This window comes from Bubalus kerabau, chromosome 12 (genome assembly GCF_029407905.1).
Source record: "Bubalus kerabau isolate K-KA32 ecotype Philippines breed swamp buffalo chromosome 12, PCC_UOA_SB_1v2, whole genome shotgun sequence".
Classification (NCBI taxonomy): domain Eukaryota; kingdom Metazoa; phylum Chordata; class Mammalia; order Artiodactyla; family Bovidae; genus Bubalus; species Bubalus kerabau.
In genome coordinates this window covers 34894366-34919389 of record NC_073635.1, presented here as the reverse complement: position 1 = coordinate 34919389, position 25024 = coordinate 34894366, and the positions used below count along the sequence as shown (strand labels likewise).

Sequence of the window (25024 nt, the reverse complement as noted above, 5' to 3'; positions counted from 1 at the left end):
AGTCGTGTCTGACTCTTTGCAACCCCATGGACTGCAGCCCACCAGGCTCCTCCATCCATGGGATTTTCCAGGCAAGAGTACTGGAGTGGGGTGCCATTGCCTTCTCCGAAATTATGGTGATAAATAGGTAAATCCCCAGTTATGGCAAGAGGGTTTTAGTACATCTTTCAGTTGTATTACAGAAGATTAAGCAGACAATAGATAAAGAAAATGCATCTTGCACCTAACAACTATAAAATACACGTTTTACAGTTCTTCCCAACTGCATCTAACATGTTTACAGCAGTGACCGTACACAGGGCTGTAAGGTTGGTGTCAGTAAACTACAGAAGACAAATAGTACAGAATACGGATTCTGACCACAGTGCAATGAAAATGAGTCAATTCCTAGGTAGGTTGATAAGAAGTCCAGGGTCCCTGAGGAGGAGAAAGTTGATAGACTTAAATGTCTATCTCAGAAAAGAAGATAGGCTGAAAATTAATAGGCTAAGCATTCACCCAAGGCATAATGAAAGTTGGAGGAAATAATGAACAGGTAAGCTGCCTGTGGAGGGCAGTCACCCTGGCTGCAGGGTGTCTGGAGGGCAGAAGGGCACCCAGCACCTGCTGGTCTGTGTAGGTGAGGTGCAGGGACAGGCCTGGAAGGCAGCTCATCGCTGCTGATGGTCTTACTCGAGAGGTAGGGGTTAAGCTGTTTATGAACCCAACGGACGGTCCCAGTGGCCCCCACAGGCTTGTACCGGCACTGCTTCCCACATGGTTTTCCAAAGTCGAGTCACAATTGAGATGAGCTCGTAGGTGCCACCCACCCCCAATCATAGACAGCAAGTTCTGTAGGTAAATTTTGTAAGTGGCCTCCTCTTCCCATCCTCCCACCTCATTCCTCCTGGTCTGATGCTGTAACGTGTCACATCTGTGGTCTGTCCACGGGCATGGGCTTCTTCAGGCAGGAAGACCATAAGTGCCCTCAGGCCGTGTGGCCCGGTGGGTTGTGTGAGCACTCAGCGCTCTGTCTGAACGTGCACGTGGGTGCCTGCAGAAGACGGCATCCTCTCTGAAGACGCGGGTGCAGGGACAGGCGCAGGCCAGGAGTCCCGCATCAGCGTGACCAGCCCAGCAGCCGACACGTGGCCGGCCTGCCCGCCCCACATCAGCGTGACCGGCCCAGCAGCCGACACGTGGCCGGCCTGCCCACCCCACATCAGCGTGACCGGCCCAGCAGCCGACACGTGGCCGGCCTGCCCGCCCCACATCAGTGTGACCGGCCCAGCAGCCGACATGTGGCCGGCCTGCCCGCCCCACATCAGCGTGACCGGCCCAGCAGCCGACACGTGGCCGGCCTGCCCCCCCCACAGTCACAACAGTGTCCCGATACCACCTGCCCTGTGACCTCCTGGGCAGCAGGCCGCAGGCAGGATGACCATGTGATCAAGTTCTTCATGAACTGAAAATGAATGTCAGGCACTGCTGTTCATACTTATCTCAACCACTGAGAGGAAATCAGCCTGAAGCCTGGGTATCCATGCAATTTCTGCCCATACAGATTGTGCCTGAATGTCTCAGAGACATTTTCTGAACTTGCTTACATCATCCAGGTATTAATATTTCTTCAGAACTGGAAACATGCTTTTACATTTGGCTATATCATGATTAAACTTTTTGTAAATTTTAAATTACTTTTAAATTAACACATTGCCTATTCTTTTTTAATTTGGAAATAGAAGGGAAGAAAAAGGCCAAAATCTCAATATTAAAGACAATCACAGTAACATTTTATTCATTATTCTTCAGTTCTTTCTCGGGATTTTTTTTTTTTCCTGTTTACATTTTCACAAGTAGTTTAAATTGGATTTTTGGAAGCTGGTGATAAGCCCTAAGTATAGGAGAGAATTTTTCCCAGAGAAACTGCTGTGTTATGGGTTTATTCCCATCACAAGGAAAACATTCATAATAAAATAACTTGCTATTATGCTCTATCCAGCTGTAGTAGAGAAGACAGGCAGTGACCCCTAGCATTCTCAGGAGCTCCTTGGGGTTTCCTCTGCTTTGACTCTTGATCTAAATTACTTATTCTTCCAGTGATTTTTAAAGAAAAAGTACAAAGCTGGAAAGTTTCCAGAGCCTGTGTGTATCTGAGAATGCCATTCTGCATCTTAGCCTTCGCGTCTCAAAACTTTTCACTGTCCTTCAAGTTTTCACAGTGATGAACCACTGACTTCTGGGAACACCGTGAGTTTTGTTCCTTTACACGTAAGCCCCTTGTTACTCGCTGGATGGTTTTTAGCACCTAGTCCCTAGTGTCCTGAAGAATATCACTGGTAGGTCCTCCAACAAAGGTGGGAGCCGGCATCACACACATTCAGGCAACGTGTTGTGGATGGGCCTGCCGCTGAGACGGTGAAACTCACAGCTCACTTGTATTTCCCAAATGTATGGAACAGAGGACCCTTCCAAGTTTGTGGAACACTAACAACTCCTGGGAAATGTCCCACTGGAGGTCAGTTGGCTTATAATCTTGATTATACTTAAGTTCTCAAAAGACAAGGCAGATTTTGTCTCGTTGGGGTCTCTCTCCACTGTTTTGTTTTGATCTGGAATGCAGGATTCACTTCTCTCTCTGCTTGCATTTATTTAGCTTTAAATACATACACAACATACTTTAAAAACATACACAACAAACTTTAAAAGCATACACAACAAAACTTTTACTGTTTAAGCCATTTCTGATTGCATAGCTCAGTGGCATTTAGCACATTACATTGTTGGGTGGCCAGAAAGGATTCCCTCTGAAATTACACATTCTTTTTTTTTTTTTTTTTAATCTTAGAAGAGTTTCCTTAAATTTACTGAAGGGCATGTCTTCGGCAGAGCTCCCGCAATGTGCTGGTCACTGTCCTGAGCTCTGGGGACACAGGAGGACACGAGAACTAGGGCTTGGTGACTGCTTCTGTCCCAGCCATCCTGGCTCCACCTGGAACCCTTGGCTGCTCCCTGGCTCCCGGCTCTCACAGCGTGTCTGCACTTAACCCACGCTCAGAGCGCTCTTCATCTCTCCTTGGCAGTTCTGCTCCTGTCTGCTCTGATAATGCTTTAAATCACTGCACCGTAATCAGTTTCTCCACTTTTCTTCTTACTCTGTCTTCTTTTTTTAGCTTCTCTTATTTTTAAATTTCTGCCTGTTCTTTCTTGATGGCTTTCAGCTTCATAAAGACCGTGTTTTCTCAAGTCTAAGAATAGCTGAGATGTTTTCTGTAATGTGCCTCAGTTCCTTTAAAAACAATGTCCAGCACTGCTATATTTAAAATGAGTAACCAACAAGGACCTACTCTAGAGCAACAGGGACCTTTGCTCAATGTCATACGGCAGCCTGGATGCAGGGGAGTCTGGGGGAGAGCAGATACATGTATATGTATAGCTGGGTCCCTTCGCTGATCACCTGAAACTACCACATTGTTGGTTGGCTAGACCTCAACACAAAATATTTAAAAACAAAGAAATGTTCCAAGTTGGGATCTTACGGCATCTTTCAGGTGACTTTCCCTTCCTTTCTCTGAGGCTCCCTGTGATTTCCTGTGCCGCTCGCTCACCCTCAACTGAAAAGGGAGGAGAAAGGCCCAGGGGCTTGGTGCCGGGTACACCTGGAGCTGCCGAAGCTCCTCTTCAAACTTACCTGTAACTGACAGCAGGTTGGTGTCAGTGTCTCCAGGTCCGTTTCCCAGACAAGAGTCAGCATTTGTGTCCAGCAAGTATATCCCTTCCCCAGCTCAGAGACCATGTGCAGGGAGCGGGGCGTACTCAGCTCTGCCCATGGCCTGCATCACCCCTCAGCTCCCATGGGATGAGGGGCAGGTGCATGGCTGCAGGCCTGCCCTCCTTCCTGCACAAGGATCCTCTGGACGTTGGGGTTTCCACGTGTTCACAGACTGAGAAATTCAACAGGGGAGGAGCTGGGAGAGGATGAAGGTAGAAGGGCCACAGGCTGTTTACAGCTTCCGGGCTGGAGTGCAGTGTGTTAGCCGCATGAGACCTCAGGTGTGTTAGCCGTGTGACACCTCAGGAGCTCCCTGCCCCGGCATCCAGGTGGACCCGCACAGTGTGGGGGATCACTGACGTTTCTCCATGTGACTCATCTGTTTCTAGCCTGGAGAAGGTTGGACATGTGTCCTAGTTTTGGGGATTTTTAACCTTGCCTTTTTGCTTCGTCACTAGTCTTTCAGTGGAAGCTGGAAGAGGCTGCTAGCAGGTGTCATTTTAAACTAAAGCCTGTAATTAAATCCTTGACTTTGAAGTCAGGAAAAACTTATTAAATACTGTCAAGACTATGGTTTTTCCAGTGGTCACGTATGGATGTGAGAGTTGGACTGTGAAGAAAGCTGAGCGCCGAAGAATTAATGCTTTTGAATTGTGGTGTTGAAGCAGACTCTTGAGAGTCCCTTGGACTGCAAGGAGATCCAACCAGTCCATCCTAAAGGAGATCAGTCCTGGGTGTTCATCGGAAAGACTGATGCTAAAGCGGAAACTCCAAAACTTTGGCCACCTCATGCGAAGGGTTGACTCATTGGAAAAGACCCTGATGCTGGGAGGGATTGGGGGCAGGAGGAGAAGGGGACGACAGAGGATGAGATGGCTGGATGGCATCACCAACTTGATGGACATGAGTTTGCGTAAGCTCCAGGAGTTGGTGATGGACAGGGAGGCCTGGTGTGCTGCGATTCATGGGGTCGCAAGGAGTCGGACACAACTGAGCAATTGATCTGAACTGTCCTACAGTCCCTTCAGCCAGAAGCCCGGCTCCACATCCCCGGGTCTCTGCTTCTAGACTTGGCCGGGCTGTCAGACCTGCTTCTTGGCTTAGGTCTCCAGAAGCCGTCAGCAAACACATCTCCATGTGCCGCAGCTGCCGCGCTCCTCCCTTTGCTTGGGACTTTGCGGAACATCCCTCACTGACTGTAACTGTTACCACAGCCAGTGTATTTTGACAGATGCCTGTCCTTTAAAAAAACCTTGTGGTTTTCTTAAATCAGTTCAGTTTCTTGCTGTTGGTCGACTTTGAAATCCCCAGCGTTCATGGGGCAGTTGGATTTCTTTCATTATGTTCATTACCCTTGTAGCACGTACCTCCGCTCGCTTGCTCTTAGCTTCTCGTCTTGGACTTTCTTTTATTATAATTTCTTTGCTTTAAAACAAGTGTGATACGACAGCGAGTCAACGTTCCTCTCACCATGTGCTCTATAAGAGGTGTGTGTGTGTGTGTGTGTGGTGGGCGTGCGAGCCAGTGCTGAAGTGGTATGGTCAGTACACACGGAAAGTTTCTAGGAAGCGCAAGAGACAGTGCTGTCCTGCCTATGATGCTGATGTGGTACGGCCAAGCTGCCTCTTCAGAGGGCCTATTCAGTGTTAAGTGATTTTTAAAAATAATAACCTGTTTTTTTGTGACTAGCTTAAATTAGGTGGACTTGAAAATGGTTCTGGATGCAATTAGATTATGCTGTTTGGACAATAAACTCACCTTGACCTAAAAAAAAAAGTCCTTCCTGTAATTAACACATGGCGATACAGTATGCAGTGATGTTTAGGACAGAGACAGCGTCTGCATCTGGTTCCAGATTCGTCGGAGGCTGAACTTGACACACGACTCCCTTGCTGCGCTGCAGTTCCGTGTATTCCTCGTCAGGTCAGAGGTGCGCCTGTGCGGTCCATCCCTGACCTCGCGGGAGGAGACAGGGCAGCCGCTCACACGCACTGTGGAGACCACACGTGGTTTCTCCACCGCCGTAACTGACTGCTCCACTTTCAGCCACCTATACAGTTGTCTTAAGAAATCATGCAGAATCTGCCAAACAAGCTAAAAGCCAGCATAATTTAAAAAAAAAATTATTTATTCCAAGATCCACGGATTTGAGGCTTTTGACGTTATCACAGAAGTGAATACGGAACTCAGAAACAAGTGTTTGTAGCTGCAGCACTTATGACAGAATCAGCGTCACCATGACCCTGATCTAAAGGACTCAGGTGTCTCCCTCACGTAGAATCCATGAGGAACGTCTCGAAGTCTAGGTCCAGGTCGGAAACGAGGGTGTTTACGAAGTCGTCGATAGAAGGACGCTTCTGAAGCATACCTGCCAACGGAGAGACAGACGGTCAGCCAGCTCGCTCAGGGACAGCACAGAGCGACAGAGACGGACAGCACGTCCACACGGTCGGGGACGCTCAGCCTCGGGAGCCGTGAGCTGGGAACAAGGCTGTTTCAGAGTGTCCAGGCAGTGCCTGGGCTCTGAGCGGTTTCTTGTTTTACTGCCTTTTTTATACTATCTCACCAACGCTTAGCTTAGAGATTTAGACTCAAATATGTTTTGGAGATATTACTATACCCTTGGAGCCCACTTGACCAGGAGTGCAAGGAACCACGTTTGGGGGCCGGGGGTGCTCCCACCCAGGCCACCATCTGCAGTGGAACATAGAGAGCTTCGGGCAGGCCTAGGGCTGGACCCACAGACACGGTCACCCTCACTGGGGAACACGGCCACAGGGGCTGGCCAAGGCCTGGATTGTACAGTGGACACAGAGCAGCAGGGCCAACACGTCCTTGACAGCCCCTCACGAGACCCCATGTGCTCAGGAACAATACGGATGCCGTCATGTTCTCACCACAGCCCAACACACTTTCGTCTGCATTCAAATCCAGGTCCTCACATCTCCATCACAGGGACCATCTGAGGAATAACGACGGCTATTCGAAGAGAATTTTGTTGCTGTGTCTTTAATTGCAAAACTAAAGTTCAAAGCAATTTTTTTTTTACAGTCAAATGGTCATGGGATGTGACGGCTCTGACGATGGCCAGGCAGCGCCTTCCACTCCGCGTCTTTGAGACGCAGGCTTTCACGTAAGCAGAGCAGTAAACCCCGTTTGCGCATTTCCTACGGGCCAGGGTTCTTATACAAAGAATAGTTGTGGGGCAAACACTGAAACATGACTTTTGGTCAGATGTGTAATCCTGTTTCACCATTCCCTTCCTTGTAACATTTGAAACATCCTGTAATTACAAACTGCTTCTAATTAAATGGTTAGAACTGTCAGAAGGTGGGGCTGACCTGTGCAGTGGAGCGCGGCCGCCAGTCCCTTGAAGTGTTCCTGTTACCACCACCAGCTGTCCACGGACACAGGACCCACCACCTCGGGGCCACACCCACTCCAGGGCCACCTGCAGCCACTTCTGCGTCTCAGAGGACGGCCGCCGTGGGGCAAGCAGAGAAATGCACACACGCTCGGGGGAGTTTTAACTAAAACCTGGCCCAAGAGGAGTGGTTGGCCCGTGGTGTGTGTGCTGCGACCAGTGAAGATGAAGGTTTAGAGAGGATGCACCACTTACCAGGGCAGGAATGCTCCTGCCACACGGCTGCAGTGTCCTCGCTTTAGTTAGGTCTAGTGTTTGCAAGTGTCAACATGAACTAACAACTTCTACACAGGGAATTAAAAACAAAATGTTTTCAGGCAGTTCCACAAATAAGAAAAACTGAATTTAGCATTTACATACGTAGATGGTAAAGATTCCAGCAACACGTGGATTTTTTTTATAAAGCTGGTGAAGATGGTCTCTGTGTCAAGTCTTAAGTCTTAAAAGGGTGGTGATGAGATGAGCAGTTTTGTAGGCACCCCCAGAACCTGCTGGAGGGCCAAGTCCAGAGTGAGTGGAGTTGACACGCATTCTCTGGAGGGCAGGGGTGGGGGGCGCGGGGAGCTGAGACTGTAAAACAAAACCGAGGGTAACTTTCCCCCTCAAAGGGACACGTGGGTGGCGGTGTAAGACAGACCGGCTGCAGGGAACCCTCAGGGAAGAAGAGTCCCACCTGCCCGCCCTCCACAGGCCCACAGGGAATAGCCTGTAAAGCAGTTACGATGACGATTTCATTTATTTTCCTCCTCCTTTTCCCCGAGAGGCGAACGAGCTGATAAAACCTGGGGCAAGCCCGAACGTTCCTGTCTCGACTGCTCTGCTAAACCAGTGTGTTCACGACCCTGGAGGACTGGGAGGCTGTTCCAGGCCTGACGGCAGTGAACTAGGGTCTCTAGGGGTTCCGGGGTGGGCTCTGGGGGCCCCACCCGAGCTGGGTGCTGGCCTGTGTGCAGCGCCGTAGCCTGCCACTCAGGGGCTGCCAGCTGCGGGTTATGTGTGTGCCCGCAGGGGACGCCATCCTGGCCACCACACTGGGGCATCTGGGGGGCAGCTGGGCCCCAGGTACGGGGCCTCCTGCCTTCCTAACCCAGCTTGGTGCCAGCCCTGTGCCCCCCAGGGACCCACTCCCGGTCACAATGATGGGAGGCCTGTGGACACCAGGGCAGTGAGGTGGTACAGGCGCCCGAGTGGCTCGCCTACCCCGACATGGAGCCCAGAAGCTGCTTTCTCAGCTGGCTTTTGCTTCACCCCGACTCTGCGGCCGCCTCTGCACTGTTCCCCCAAATTCCTTTCTGTTTGGTCAGCCTGAGTTGGTGGTTTCTTTCAAAAATATTCCCACCTGATACAGAGATTAGTTCACAAGTTATTAAAGAGAATTTAATGACACCCGGGGGACACTGATATTTTTGTTTGAGGACCAACTTTCTAGACCCAGGGTTTGGAGTAAAAGCAAGTGCTTTCTGCTCTTTCTTTTCTCATTTAAATAACCACATCTTTCCACAGATATCAGAAACAGGTGACATACAGGCAAGCTTTACTATCAGATCTCTTCTCTAAGGTCACTGGCGGGCAGTGAGAGCTGTCTTGGCCTGAGACAGGGGAGAGTCCGTCTCTGCCCCCAGCCCCACCTGCTGTGGTGGGGGGTGTGCTGGGGGTAGGGCAAGAAGACGGGGATGCTCTCTCGAGTGCGTGGTTCCTCCTGAAATTGCTTCTTTCCTGGTGGAACTGGAAGGATCTGCCCTTCTGTCTATGGGCCTCATGGTGTGGCAGGCGCTCAAGGGCTGCGTGTGTGTCCCGGAGCCCATGAGAGGGGCGGGTGTGGCCCCTACACCCACGAGGCCAGGCCTGCAACACCTGAGGCGGCCAGGGTGGGTCACCCCCCAGTTCTTTCTAAATCAGAGATAAAAGCCAAGCATACTCCTACATTTCAGGCACAGTGCCGGTACTTGGCTCAAATGAAGGTACGTCAGCCAGGTTTCTATGAGAGTTAAGGCCTACAGGCGTCATCTGTTTAGGGACCACAGCCCAGCTCTGAACACCCCAGGGGAGCTGCCGTGGGGGCCAGCGCCAGGCACACTGGGCTTTCAGGCCGAAGGGAACATTCCTTGGCTTAGCCCAGCATCTTACAACCTCAAATTTCTGGCTGTTCTCTCTGCTGACTGTCCCCAAGTCTCCTTCTGAAGGGTTAGCAAGGAGGAATACAGCAGAAAGATAAATTCCTCCTTTCCTGAACAAGACTGAAGGTGCCTCTAAAGGGGGCACTGGTGGTTACAGCCAGAGCTTGGTGAGTAACCCTGGTCAAGCACCCGGTTCAAGGCCTTCAGCCCAGACTGGACTTCCGAGACTCACTCCCGCAAGAGGCAGCCTGAGCGGAGGCCGACTGGTGAGTGAGGTGTGTGTCTAAAGACCAGAAAACCAGCAGAGTGTCGTCTACACAGCTTGACTTCTGTAAGAATTGAATAATGTGCACTGAACACGTGGGAAAGGCCCTGTAACTGGTAACAAGAACCATCAGAGTGAAAGTTCAAGGGCTGAAGGATGAGGTTGCTTCTTTTCTGCACAAGTTGAATTTCAAAATGCTGTCTGTGATCAAGTATTTAGGGTTTTATCATCGGACACAATCCCAAGCTGATTATCCAGCTAATGAATCACAGCTTGCTTTGTATTCTCTGGCTTTTCCATCTGCTTTTGATGACACAACTTTATCTTGGGAAAGAAGGAAACAAACGTGGTAACTAAAATCAACCCATTTTCTACCTGTTAGCAGCTGTGATACAAGGTTTACTGAAGAGAACATGGGGATGGGGAGGAGTCCTGGGGATGAACAGTGGCGATGGCCACACGGGGCTGAGGCGCACTGAACTGCACGTTCACAGCGGTAAGAATGGGACATTTTGGGTCATACACACTTTACCACAACTTAAACAAGAAGGGACCAGAAGCACTGAGATGGCCTATGACTGGCCCACACACTCAGCTGCCGTGGCTCCAGCAACATGGGATGCGCCGGACTGTGGGTCATCCACACGAACCACCCTTGGGCCTGAACACCCATCCCAACAGTTCATGGGATGCGCCGGACCATGGGTTATCCACGCAGACCGTGGACCACCCTTGGACCTAAACATTCATCCCAACAGTTCATGGGGTGTGCTGGACCATGGGTCATCCACGCAGACCGTGGACTGCCCTCGGATTTGAGCACCTATCCCAAGAGTTCATGGGATGCGCTGGACCACGGATCATCTACGCAGACCGTAGACTGCCCTCAGGTCTAAACAACCATCCCAATAGTTCATGGGATGTGCCAAACTGAAGGTCATCCATACGGACTGCGGACTGCCCTCGGGTCTGAACACCCATCCCAACAGTTCTCAGCCACTTTTCATGCTGAGATAACTTTATGTGCCAAACTTGGCCAGATAGATGGGAACTGTAGCCCGAGTTGGCCTGGCTTTGTGAAGTGAGCTTTCTGAGGTCAGAGCTCACCTGAGGACCAGCTCTGAACACCCATCCCAACAGTTCTCGGCCACTTTTCATGCTGAGATAACTTTATGTGCCAAACTCAGCCAGATAGATGGGAACTGTAGCCCGAGTTGGCCTGGCTGTGTGAAGTGAGCTTTCTGAGGTCAGAGCTCACCCGAGGACCAGCTCTCCTGGGGCTCAGATGCCTGGCTCCTCTCTCTCTCTTGTTCCGAAGTTTCCTGGGTTCCACACTGGGCTGCCCACGCTCTTCTCTAAAGGTGGTTCCACTACCTACTGTTGGTCCCGGGAAAATGAGGACATCAGCCAGAAGGGAAACTCCGTTCCTCCTTTGAACTGAAAACCTCCCCAGCCCCTCGGCCGGGCAGTACCTGTGCTGTTCGGAGCTGGGTTCTGCCCCAGGCCCTGCCTGTGGGCGGCCGGGCCCCTCATGTCCAGCCAGGTGGGAGCGGACGTGGGAAGTGGAGCTGCGGACGTGCCCTGTTCCTCATTAGTTTATCCCAGTTTCATCGTCGGATTTAACAATTCCATTTACTAAGTACCTTTCTGGGTTAAAAAACATTTTGCCTTTTGAAGCTCCACATCTTCCTTAAACAAACACACCCACACATCAAACACATCCACGCCCTCTGAAAAAAAAAAAAAGCCTTTCAGTGCTTTTACGAAAGGGAGGCTACAGCCTGGAGCACCCCGGTGCTCCTTCCGGGGAACTGAGGTTCTGTTCACACGGCTGTGACTCTGGTTGCCATTCACCCGTTACTGACACTGTGGTCGCCCCGAGCCGCTGCATCCTGCATCTGCTCTCCCGACACGCTTTGCTCCCTCATTCCTGTTCTCTGCGCAAGAAGAGGAGGTTCTGCTGGCCAGTGTGTGGTCAGGACCGCGGTCTGCCTGTGAGCGCGCACACGTGTGTCCTCACTGAATGAGATCTCACTGCTGTGAAACCACTGCTGTGTGGAAGACAGAGACACCATCACCTCCATCCCTGGGACATCCTGCCCGGGGCACCGAGACTGTCATCTGAGCATCAGGGTACGAGGCGACTCAGCTGCCGACCGTGGTGACAGAGTGGCCAGCAGGTGCGGCACCGACACGCACACAACTGTGCCCAACAGGAGCGCGCCCTGGTCTACCGGAGAAGACCGAGACATTAGCAGTCCACACAACGCGGGGGTGGGGAGCGCCTGGGCTTCAACTCTTCTAGTCCCGTCTCCACAGGGTCACCCGAGCACCCTGGGACCACAGACACGAGGGGACACACGCAGCGCGCTCAGCATGGGCGGCCCCGGCCCCGGGGTCAGTGTGGCTCTCACTGTGCTTCTCTTGCCAGCAGCTTTCCCCCTCCTGTCCATTCAACTCTAGATACAAAAGCAGCAGAAGTCAGTCTTAATGGCTAATATCCAATGTCAAGTATTTTAGGAAAACTGGGGTACAAGGCTACTGCAACATTTTAATAAAATGCTCATCCTGAAGGGAAAAGAAAGTGCAGGAAGAAGACAAAAATGTAGGGCTGAAATTATACAGTTATTTTGAGGGTGTGATTTAACCTTTCAAAAATCTTTAAAATTAAAGCTCTGTTTTGTTTAAACTGATTGAAGGGAGGATGTGAGTGGAGTTCAGCTGTTGTCCCGAGCCTGCCGCTAAACACACGCAGTGCCGAAAGGAGAGGGCTTACTTGACGTACCCCAACTTACGTGATGGGGTAGAGTATTTGAGACATGCAGACTTGGACATTAAGGGAGGGCTGTCCTGTCTTACCGACTTTAATGTAAAGATGAACTACTAAATGAGAAAATCAGGTTTAGGTACAGTCATCCTTAATCTAGTTTCGTTATTACTGACGTTACGTACAGAGTCGCAAGGAGAGGGTTTCTTTAGAGACGGTCGGAAAGACTCAGTCACTAGGAGACACCTTGCAAATGACGTTTTGGGAGCTAACCTGGTTAAACCCAGAGAAACATCCCTTCTCTGTGCTCTCTGGACATCTCAAGAGCTGGTTAGCAAATGTGTCTCCATCCCTCCACTGGAAGCTGAGCAGGGCTCCTCCCTGGGATGCCTGAGGCTCGCGGCCCTCGCCCTGCAGGTCGCTGAGGGCTCTGCATCCTAGGGGGCGAGGGGAAGGGCCTCGGCCTTACTTTTGTGAAGGCGGTCACACCTCCCAGTGCAAACGCCGGCCTGTTAGGGGCTGGTCACCCTGTCACCGCCCCCAACCTGTCCTGAGAGCGACTCCTTGTGCTGTGCTGCCATGCTGCGACTGTGACCAAGCAGCTCACCCGGAGCTGTGGGGTAGGAGCCCGGGCTGCCTGGGGGAGAAGAGGGGCTGGACCGTAGCCGCAGGGAGCGTGCAGTGGACACGGCCACTCGCTGGGACTTGAACACATGCAGTGTGCAACGCAAAGTGCGGTCAACACAGTACAAGTTAAATTCTGCTCACAAGTTACCTTCCCCAGGGGCTTTTTTTCATTGCTAGCAAAACGTATGTTGGTTGAAATTATTCACTGGAACACTGACAACATCAACAGCAGGAAAATGCAAGGACCATGAAGGCTCCGGGGCCACATTTACAGACAGAAAGACCTGTCCCTTCCTGGGAAAGCGACTCCTCCTACCCGGGCAAAACTGTCACCCACACCCCAGCTCTAGGAAACACCCATCCGTTTCTGGCCTGTGTCTGCGGTTATCTGACTGCTTTGTCAACAATTCCTGGGATCCCACAACCCGTTTGTTTAGAAAAACGAAAAGCTGCACTGTTTCCGGGAGGGTAACTTCTCTTCTTGGTTATCCTGTATTGGAAACACTGACCTTGTCTTCACTTTTAGGTCTTTGCACCTCTGTTCACTGAAGGTTTGACCCATGCTGTTTATAAGCAGAGAATGTGATGAGCTCTTGGAAGGAGGTGCTGTACAGAATGCTGCCTGCCTCCAAGACAGATGACGGGGCAGGGCGGGGCGGTGGGGGGGATGTGGCGGCAGACTCGGGTCTGATACCCACGAATGGGAGGGGTACATCCAGAGCCTCCTTACCCCTCGACAGGAGGCCTGTCCTGCAGGCTCAGGTCTCTCTAACTCTTCTGTTACCTGTGTCTGTTGTGGTGACCACGTGATGCCCGTCGTCTTCTCTCCCAGATCCCTCTGCGCTCCTCTGTATCACTCCTCTGTATCACTCCGTCTGCTACTCATTCCTTCCAGTGTCTTTTAATTTCAGTTACTCAATTTCTTCATTTCTGCTTGGGTATTTTTCACATTTTCTAGTTCCTTATTAAAATTCTCACTGTGCTCGTGTATTCTTTTCTCTATTTCAGTTAACATTTTTATTACCAACATTTTCAACTCTCTTTATCTGATACATTTGTAATTTGTTGTTTATTTTTCAGGGTTTTTTCTTGCTTTTTAACTGAGAGCACGTCCTCTGCCTCTGTGACTTCAGGTGAAACAGGACCTGTTGAAGGGCTGTTGTTACGAGGGTGCGTTCCTGTACAGACCGTGCGAGTCTGATGCCTTTGTGGGGAGAGCTGGCTCTGACCTGGACAGGCGTTGTGCGTTTGCTCAGGTGAGCTGGAAGCTGTTGCTGTGGTGGGACTGGAGGCAGGCGTGAAGTAAGGCTTCCTTTCTGCTCGGTGGCCATCACTGCCCTACTGGGGGGTGGGGTCTGACCCCAGGATGCTGGAGAGGAGCCCCGAGATCAGGCCCGGGCCCTCTCTGCTCTGGGGTGCTTCCCCTTCTTCCTGCACGGGACTTGCCACGGAGGCCGGGGCTGGAGCCGGGGTACCCGCAGGCACTGCCCTTGGCTGACACGGCCTCGGGCACAGGCCCCTCTGTCCCTCACAGCCTGTCCCCGCGCTGTCGTGGGGCTGTGCTGTGTGGCTTCCTGTGCCCTAGAAGGCGGGGCCCGCTCCCCAGTGCATGGTCTCTGCCTCCCTGAGTCCCTGGGAGGGGTCCCAGGGTGCAGGCCTGAGCTCTGTGCCCACTCCCTCAGCTGCCCGCGCACGAGTCCTGCCGCCAGTCTCCAGGTTCCAGTGGGAATCACTGCACGTGTGCATGGATTTCTGATGCATTCTTGGGGAAGGTGAGTCCCACGCCCTCCTCTACTTCACCATCTTGTTGGACCCCCCATAATCACGTTTTTAATGGCCTGAGAAACATCTGGCCTTCTAGGTAAACACGTAAGTGCGTTCGCCTAATAGAGCCTGCAGGCGGCCCCTCTGCGGGGCTGGCACAGTGGGGCCCATCCGCCACCTCCTCTGAGAGTCGACACTCTGCTCAGGGCCCTGACTGTGACCACCTGGGAACGAGGACCCAGGAGGGGCGTCCATCACCTCACGTCGCCCCAGGGGTCGGGATCAACACGACTCGCTGGTGCTGACCGTGAACACCAGGCAGGCAGTGTTCCTCCCTTCCTTCCAGAGCACAGGATGGAAAAAGGGGTCACCATGTGGCCCACACTCAGGGGACACAGTGCCCAGTGCCTCGAGGGGGGGCATTCCTGCAGCACACACCCGAGTTCGCCCGCATGAGATGTCCATACCGTTTGTTTATTCAGTCACTCCTGTCAGGGTGCACTCATGCTGTCTACTCTGTGTGATGTTCCAACGCTGCCTTCAGTTCAGTTCAGTTGCTCAGTCGTGTCCGACTCTGCGACCCCGTGAATCGCAGGACTCATGTCTATCTAGTCGGTGATGCCATCCAGCCATCTCATCCTCTGTCATCCCCTTCTCCTCCTGCCCCCAATCCCTCCCAGCAGCAGAGTCTTTTCCAATGAGTCAACTCTTTGCATGAGGTGGCCAAAGTACTGGAGTTTCAGCTTCAGCATCATTCCTTCCAAAGAACACCCAGGACTGGTCTCCTTTAGAATGGACTGGGTGGATCTCCTTGCAGTCCAAGGGACTCTTATTTACTTTTTTGCTCAAATTGTTGACGTTCTGGCCACTGTGCGTTCATTTATCGGGAGCCGGGCTCCCCTGACACACACACACACCAGACCATGCGTGCTCCTGAGCACATGGTCCTCTCCCAGGCGGGGACCCCCGGCCAGCCCTGACCCTCCAGCAGGGAGGGCGTCAGACCTTCTCCCCTAGAGGAAGGTGTTGGAACAAGCTTGAGTGCTCCCGGACCAAGGAGGCTTCTATGGGAAAGCAAAGTTCTCTTTACACACAGGGACAAGGGTAGCCCTATGGAATATACAAACCACAAATTCTGACTTGTTTCTTGAATAAAAATAATATGCAACAAGTTAGAAGAGATGATATAGGATAATTAGGGCAAAAACGAATGTGTTTTGAAAACCACAGAGCTCGGCAAAAATGTAAGGTATTATGATTTTAATCAGCTTACGGAGAGGCCCTGTGGGCTTCTAGACTCGGGTTCCATGAGTCAGTCTGGCAACACAGAAAAACTGAAGGGAGTTTCACTGAGAACTGACTCATTTATCTACATTTCTTTTCATCTTATCTGATGTTTGGTGCTTTTTAAAACTCTGTCAAGTTAGAACATTCTCTGTCTATGGGCACACTGCTTTTGGCCAGAAGTCATAAAGCTACGAGTTTCTTTTCTGGAAAGGGGAACAGGAATAAAGCTGTTTAACTTTTAAAAATAACCACTTGAAAGACTAAACTCTTGGGCTTTGCCCTTTCCTGTCCCCACAGAACTCTGTGCAGAGGCTGCAGCGGGCACCGGGACCTACAACTAGCGGTAGAAACGTGAGACCCAGCGGGCAGGGTGCATACGTGGCTTCGGTCAGCCTCATCCAGGGGCCAGCATGCTGGAGCATGCCCGCACACGAAGGGGATGGATCCGCCACGGAGTCAAGGAGCTCACGAAAATACACGGGACAGAGAAGTTCACTGCTGGTCAGGGGTGTCAGACAGGGCTTGCCAATGGGAAGAGTTAGGATGTGGTATTAAACACAACACAGACTTTGGGGAATCACTGAGGCCTCCAGGTTCAGGCCCCTGACATCCTCACAAGTCTAAGACCCACCCAGACTCAAGTCAGACGTTACAGCTGAGCTGAGGAAGACGTGTGAGGGGCGTGAGCCTTGGGGTCCGTGGGGATGGGGGGCAGGACCGGGGTCACAGGGTTCAGAGAGCAGCAGGGCAGGAGGCATGAGAAGGGAAGGTTTTTCAACACGTTGGGTTTTTCTAGTCATTTAAACATAAAATCTGAACCTAGGAACAAAACAAGGGCCACTTACTCAAGAACTTTGGATAACATGGAAGAAAGAGTGGTCTGCAAGGGACGACAGACCCTCCTGTGAGGAGTTCACCTCTCTCCTCAGACTGTGAGACAGTACCTCTCCGATCCCACCAGCCTGCTCGGGGGCACCAGGTACCACCTCACTTGCATGCTTATCTTCTTCCTGGAGAACCATTCCATTTCTGAAGAGCTTGTGAGAGAAACTGTTCACCACAGCACACCTAAAGTTTTCTAGTATGCTTTTGAAAATGACAAAATGAATATAGCATATATCGTCATGGTTTTATTTTAAGCAAAAAGTAAGTTCTCTTTTTACCAAGAAATGTGATGCTTAAACCAGAGAACACTGCGGGGTATGGAATGTGCAAAGATTGCAACTTACCCCAGAATTCTTGCATTTGGTCAGGTGTTGCCATCTTGTGTTTAGTGCAGGATTAACTAAATATTCTGCTTAAAACGTCCTCCTTATATGTGCTATGGATGTGTTTAAAACAAGATAAGGACATAATTTCAACTTGAAGATTAGAAAGAAGTGGTTTTTTTTTTCCCCCCTGCATATAGCATCATTTTATTACAGCTGTGCCAATGTTTTAGATTGTAATTTAAAGGGAGAAACTGAGTATAGGCAAAAGGCGTAACTCATGTCATGGCAATAATATTCAGAGAGAGCTTCCTGGGACTCCAAAAGTGCTAATACATGCCTTGCTACTGCTGCTATGTCACTTCAGTTGTGTCCAACTCTGTGTGACCCCATAGATGGCAGCCCACCAGGCTCCCCTGTCCCTGGGATTCTCCAGGCAACAACACTGGAGTGGGTTGCCATTTCCTTCACCAGTGCATGAAAGTGAAAAGTGAAAGTGAAGTTGCTCAGTTGAGTCCGACTCCTAGCGACCTCGTGGACTGCAGCCCACCAGGCTCCTCCGTCCATGGATATTCCAGGCAAGAGTACTGGAGTGGGGTGCCATTGCCTTCTCCGTCAGCAAATATTTGATAGCATCAACAAAGCATCTGATAACTATGATACTCTGTCATGGGCTTCATAGATAACCCACCCTTTTTCTTTTTAATTGGAGGATAATTGCTTTACAATGTTGTGTTAGCTTCTGCTGTACAACAATGTCAATCAGCTGTAAGTACACATATATCCCCTCCCTCTTAAGGCTCCCTCCGACCCTCCCATCCCAGCCCTCTGGGTCATCACACAGCAGCGGACTAAGCTCCCCGTGTTACACAGCAGCTCCCCACTAGCGAGCTGTCTCATATGGGGCGTGTATGTGTGTCAATGGTACTCTCTGGATTCGTCCCCCTCGCCTTCCCCCACCAAGTTCACAAGCCCACTCTCTAAGTCTGTGTGTTCATTTCCTGCCCTGCAAATAAACCACACTTTGTCTCCCTTAGGGAAACTGACTATCTGGAGTAATTTAGTAAAGCGCCAGAGCTGCTACCTGCAGATCCACTTCTGTTTTACTGTGTAAGGATTTCCCCCCAACCCCTTTGAGGAAGGAAATGCTTTTTAACTACGATTTTGTTTTCTTCAAGTGGCATTTAGAGTTTTGAGAGGGATTCTGTGGATTTATCCCAAGGCTCCTGGGCAGAGTTAGGAGAGAAGCCCGCGTGTGTGGAGATCTGTGCAGACCCTGCCCGCTGAGTGAGTAACCTTAAAGCTCACCTGTGCCGTGTTCGTCACTCAGATCCCAAGCATGACGCAGCGAGTCCTGACTGACGAGTGGCTTGAGGCTCCTCTCAAATGCTCACTCTTAGCTCAGTCAGGAGGTTAATCAGTTGTTATTTGGTCACAGAGGCACTCAACTTAAGAGTAAGGGCTCTGTTTCTTTACCTCCCACTAGTTAAGAGAAACCTTGATGTGTCCCTAGTAAGTAGTTAGAATAGACGAAGCACCTACGTTTTCATAGAAGAGTAAGACCAGCTAGATTGAGCTGTCCCTCCAACTCTGACTTGTCCATCACTGCCCAAGGCTCTGAGCCACAGTCCAGGACAGTCCTGCTTTGGGGCTCAGGCTGGCCGCACGCACACAGACGAGGGGATGCCCCCGATGGTCTTGTCCTACAAATCCCACCCTGTGGGGTGACAGCAGGCGTCACACCCTCTGTTCATCTGCCAGGTAACTAAGCGTGTGGAGGAGTGGGTCTTGGGAGTTGGTATCAGGAAGATGCTAGTGCCCGTGAGCAGAGCCAACTGCGATCTGGATGCTCTATCTTCTCTAGTCTGAACCACAGGCTTGCTTTTCTCTTGTGAGTATGAGTTTCAGCGTGGAAAAATACTAAGGTTCCTGACACAAAAATGTTTCATATGAAGAACAGACTTGCTGGAGAGATGACACAGCAATCTTAGAAGCAGAGGAAAAAAATACACCGAAAGAGGAAACTCTGAAAAGGATTTGGTATTCTCCTCTGGCTGGGGCTGTACGTGGGCTCATGTTTACATGCGTGAGCGTGCAGACGTGGCATCGGGAGGGGCGCACTGAGTGCCGCCGCTGGGAGCACTCGCCCAGGACCCCCGTCACAGCGGGCTGCCCGTCTCCACGGCCCGCCAGCCAAGTGCGCGCACGTTTACCTGAGTCCACACGGAATGTGTAGCCGGCTGTCCTGGGCTCCAAAGGCACAGGGTTGAGCCTGGCTCTGCTGCTCCCTGCCACGTGCAGGCTGGCTCTGAGCTGACCCCACCAGCGGGAGGGCAGAAGGAACAGCCTCCTCAGGGGGCTACTTGGGAGAGTCAGCCGTCAGTGCCTCATCACGAGGGTGCCCCGAGGTGATCCTGAGGGGAGGCCAGGGCTCACCCCGAAGCATGGCAGGGCTGGGCTGGCTGACCCACGTACACGCTTGCCGCGGCGTCGGGTAAACTGAGCCTGGATGTGTGTACCCTCCCAGGAGGGCTGTACACTCAGGGTTGCCTCCAGCGCCAGGCACGGCAGCAGCTCTCAGCCGCAGGGCCGGAATGGACACGGCCCTTCCCGTGAGGACAGTCGTGCAGACCCAGGCAGCAGCTCTCAGCCACGGGGCTGGGATGGATGCAGCCCTTCCCACGAGGACAGCAGTACAGACCCGGGCAGCAGACATCACCTCACCCCTCACTAGCAGGACCGCGGGGCTCAGCCTGAAAACAGCGCCGCCCCACTCAGGGTCTCCTCCTGCTGCACCGTCAGAGGACCCGCCATGGTGATGCCCACACCCCGAGACACCAGCACCACCCACCTCTCCTTGAAATACCGTGACAGTCTCTCCCATTCACAATTAGATTTTCGTCTAAAACGCACAGGAAAACAAGCACTGTGCTATGTCACAGAGCAGACTTAAGTAGGTTCTAATTTTTAAACAAGTAAAAAAACCCCACACTGATGCCATGGAATTTCTAAGTGTATATAGCTGGGCTTTCATGAGAGATAAGAAATGAGTTCTTTAGGCTACCCACTGTAACCGTTCATCAAAAGCTAAGGCAAATTTTCTGAGAATTTGCAACAAGTTTCCGATTAGCGTGTTAGTAACATTTTGAGAGCTAAAGCCTGAAATATTTCCCTCATCTAAGTCAGTCAGTCACTGACTTGTCATCTGGGGACACAGTGAGACACCCTCACAGCCACGTGCAAGGCTGAAGTATCCTCTCTTTAAAAGAAAAAACAAAATATGAACAGCTTTCATCACAGATGATGCAAAACAAACACACATACAGCTCAAAAACCTTAGCGCGTGTCTCACTTCGGCTCACCTTGCACCATAAGCATGGGCTCCCTGCCCCCGCCGTGGGCCAGCATCTCCCGGCGATAGCGCTCCCCCGCCGCCCTGTAGAGACGGGGTTGTTAGCACACCTTCAGACACCCTCCACATACCTGAACCCCCAGATGAAGACACCCTCCATCATCTTCTGGTTTCTAAACATCCGATTCCTATCTTCACCTTACTCTACAGAGACCAGCAGTGATACGTTCACTCTAAGAGGACAACTCTAGTTTTCACTTTGTTTGTAACAAGCGTGCGCTTTGTAGAAAGGATTGTGTGTTACACATCTCCTCTTCCATCATCTTTAGGATTACTTCAGTGAAGAGGAGAGATTTGAAATCATTTATGCCATTCTCTCAGCAAAGAATTGGAGATGACACCCAGCAAACAGAAGGATAACAGTGACGCAAAAGTGAAGGCAAAAAACGTCCAGGAGAGGCCTTGGCACGGTCAGAGACCGAGGGGACAGCAAAATAGGCAGACTGGAGGCGTTCTTACAGACAGAAATTCTCCAAACTAGTGACACCTGAAAACAAGTTATTTAGTGCTGAAAGTGAAAGTGAAGTTGCTCAGTTGTGTTCGACTCTTTGCGACCCCATGGACTATAGCCTATCAGGCTCCTCCGTCCATGGAATTTTCCAGGCAAGAGTACTGGAGTGGGTGGCCATATCCTTCTCCAGGGGATCTTCCCGACCCAGGGATCGAACCCGGGTCTCCTGCATTGCAGGCAGACGCTTTTACCATCTGAACACCAGGTAAGCCTACTTTTTAAAACAGAAAATGCAACTCCTTTAATGCAAAATAAGTAAAGTTAAGTAAATAATGCTTTCATTCCACTATTTCTGGAAGCTCTTTATGTGGGCGATTTTGTGACTGTGGTCTCTAACCTGGAATGTTGCTAGCATTTCAGCATCAAAAACAGGGTGACATCAGATGCTAATCCTGGCTCCGTCCTAAAGGGAGTGCTGGGGTGGCGTGTGCCCCAGACAGGACCATGGGCGGAGGCCAGGGACAGGCAGCGAGAGGCCCGCCTGCCCACGGCTGCCCCGGCCAGCCTTGGCTCTGCTGCCTGGCTTCCAGCCTGGAGACTTTTCAGAACCGGGACCAAAAAGGATCTTTTGATAGAGCTTAGACGTTTTCTAGTCCAATGAGTATTTTTACTAGCTTACTTTTACATGTCCATAAAATTATAGCAACTGCATGTCTAGGCGAGAATGCGTACATAAACAAGGTACAAATGCTGGGGAACACATGTACTTAAGGATATGTGGTTTTCTAGTAAAGTGTGATTCCTTTAAACAAGAGAGTATTTTGCGTATTTTATATAAATCTTCAGTAAAGAACTATAATCCCCAAAGTTGATTCATGGTATTCAATTTAGGCTTTAGAGCCTTTGAAAGTAATAAAATCTACACAGCAGCCCAAATGTTCATGGAGGTGCAGACGGTGGGAGATGAAATAGCATGTGGGCACCGGGCTGTAAAACACTTAGAGACTCTATCACATCAGCTTCAACTGAGAATAACTATTAACTGCTGAGAAAACTCAAGCCTTTGCCAAATGACATGAAGAGCTGAGGGGGGTGGGGTTGGGGGGGGTGAAGGACTAGGGATTAGCAGACTTCACCTTGGTCTGGTTTGTTCACTGTGATGCCTTGAACAATCGCAGGCCCCCTCTGAGCCTCTGTCTCCCCTCTGAGAACACTCTGTGCCCCGGATGTGGGACTGACGTGTACCTGCCAGGGGCGTCTGAGGCCCCCGCCTTAGCCCCATCATCTGTGTGGCGAGGGGAAAGGACGCCCTGAGAGACTGCAAGCCCAGATGGGAATTACTGCTCTGCTTTCAAAGGACACGCCTTCTCGGGACTCATGAACTGGAGCTGGCCTCTCTGGCCCCCGGGGGAGGACGCCCAGCTCACAGTGGCCCAGTTTCCTGCAGGGTCCAGGTGAGCTCTGGGCACCTGGCCTTGGATGCAGGGGTGCAGGCTGTGAAACCCCCCAGGTCTGTTACCTGTTGAAAGGGTCTTGCCGGAAGCACTCTCTCCAGACCATGGACGCCACGGCCCTGGACATCAGGTAGGAGTAGTACTTGGCACCATAACCAACCAGGTGGCTGAAGCGCAGCTGCCAGGCCTGCCGGACAGAAGAGACACAAGGAGGGTGAGCCTGCACACGTGTTCCTCCGTCTCCCCCGACAGGGTGGCCCTCACGCCAGCACCCTCCACGTCGTCACACTCTAAGCCAGAGCGCAAGTCCCCACCAGCCAGCAGGCTGGGGCTCGGCCCCCAGGACCCCGGAGTGAGACCATCCGTGGAGATGGGCCTCTGAAATGAGGTTGCTGGGGCGGCCCAAGGCCAATAGGGCTGGGTTACATGGATCGTACAAGACTGGGAGACCGGGGAGGACAGGGCAGGAAGGCGACTGCCACGAGCCCAGCACAGGCCTCAGGAGAGCCGCCCTGACCCTGACTGCCCTATACAAGCTCACCGCCGCTGGACTCGGGTCGGACAGACACAGAGAGAGGAGGCCCAGCCTAGGAGCGTCAGTCACGAGCTGGACACGTCCACGATCCCGTCTGAGAGGCCCGCAGTGACCACAGTGACGCTGTCACCATCAGAAAGGCCACGTGCGTTCCCAGGGAAGAGCCTCCCCCGGAGAACTCCCTGCACGTGCTGTCTGTGGACGGGAGCTGAAAACAAGCCGCCACGGCTGCCTGGCAGGAAGCGGGCTCGCTCTGAGGGGCAGCCTCCCGGCGTGCACGGAGCCGCTACTACCGGAGCCCGTCCTCAGAAGAAGCTTCTCTGAAACAAACCTGACCTGCAGGCGTAATCCTACTGTCTCTTCATGGATGCTTCAGCTGACAGGAAAGTTGTTTGGCAGGAAAAAAAAAAAAAAATTGAAGCCTATGTTTCTAAACTAAGGTAATCAGTGTCTAATAAATCCTTTCACACCCTGGAAAATAAAGTATGAAGCTTCACCATCACAATAAACGTTTAACTAGATAAACAACTTCTCCTTAGTCGACTAAGCTGCAAACAACAAACGAACAGCTCCTTGGTGACAGTGGTGTGGCCGACCTGAGGACACCCCGCCTTCCCCGTGGCACGGGGCCCTGAGCGCTGCCCGCGAGCACCGCCACAGCTGGCCTGGTTTGGGTCACACGCAGAACTGAAATTTCCCTAAGAACAAGGTCCAGGGGCACACGAGGCACTCACCGCTGTCTGTGAACGGCGGGGTGGAAGGACAGGTGGACAGAGGACGGACACCTCACAGCTGTGTCACAGTGGTTCCTCACAGGCTGGACTCTGGACCGAGACCAGGAGGCCGGCGCCCAGGAACAACACCCGCCCCACAAGCAAGAGGGCGTCCCGGCACTAAGAACACATCAGGACCTCAGGCTGATTCTTAAACACAGCTGGTGTTTTTCTTCCTAAAGAATTCCTTGACTATACTTCATGACAGTTGTTATAAGACTCTGGAGGCTGGCTTTGGCACCAGAGGCCAGGTTTGGACTGTGTACAGCATCTACGTGGTGTTTCCTCGTGTGCGATTCACTCTCCATCAAGCCTCGCAGACTCAACAAGCCAGGGGCCAGCAGGACCGCGCAGGCTGGTGGAGGCCGGCGTGCCCCGTGCCCCCGCCGTGCGCAGGGCTGAAGGACAGCAAGACTGCGAGCGCTCATGCACCAGCCCTGTGCGCAGCCCTCCCTCTGGGCTGCCCGCCCCCTGCACGAGCAGCACTCTGCTGGGGTTATGTCGCGGGAGGCCCAGCCCTGGGTGTCCAGAGCATCCACCCGACCATGCGGGGACCAGGGGACCCCCGCCACACCTGCCTTCTCAGGTGAATATTCTCTTATCAATGTGTGTACATGTTTTCCATGAGATCACACAGACAAGTATTTCTAATAAAAAGTCCCCACTGACATTTTACCAAAACCCATGAAACAGCAGTACCAAACACACAGGGATTCTGTCTGGAATAAGGCGATTTTAGGAGAAACCCAGCCACCGTGGTGGATGCCCCCTGCAGGCCCCGTCCTCTGTGGATGCTTGCATGGGCCTCCACCCCGTGAGTGCGGGCAGGTCTGACCATCAGGACTCGGCGGTCCAACAGCTGACAGCAAGCAAGAAGTCAGCCCCCTCAGTCTTGCAAACATGAGAATTCTGCCAAGAACCCGGGTGGAGCAAGCAAGCCCCGGGTGAAACCTCGGCCCGGCCGACACCCTGACTGCCACCCCACCCACAGGAGCCGTGAGCTGGCTTAGCCACGAGTGCATGGTGACATGTTGCATGTCAGGAGAAGACACACACAGATATCTATTTGAGAACAGAGGGCTGGGTTTCCCTGCTGGCTTAGTGGTAAAGAATCTACCTGCCAACGTAGGGGACACGGGTTCAATCCCTGATCCGGGAAGATCCCGCGTGCCTCGGAGCAACAAAGCCC

The 25024-nt window shown here is 51.9% G+C and overlaps 1 protein-coding gene across 1 annotated transcript in view; it reads right to left on the bottom strand.

Annotated features, from left to right (window-relative positions):
- Positions 1-5860: 5860 nt before the first annotated feature.
- The window catches only part of MIPEP (mitochondrial intermediate peptidase), an 85197-nt gene continuing 66033 nt past the window's right edge, over positions 5861-25024 (bottom strand). Inside the window, exons 17-19 of the mRNA XM_055542534.1 lie at positions 22593-22714; positions 20573-20646; positions 5861-6119 (exon numbers count right to left, since the gene is read on the bottom strand). Coding sequence (XP_055398509.1) covers positions 6022-6119; positions 20573-20646; positions 22593-22714 — 294 coding nt within the window. The 3' untranslated portion in view covers positions 5861-6021. The remainder of the gene's footprint in view (positions 6120-20572; positions 20647-22592; positions 22715-25024) is intronic.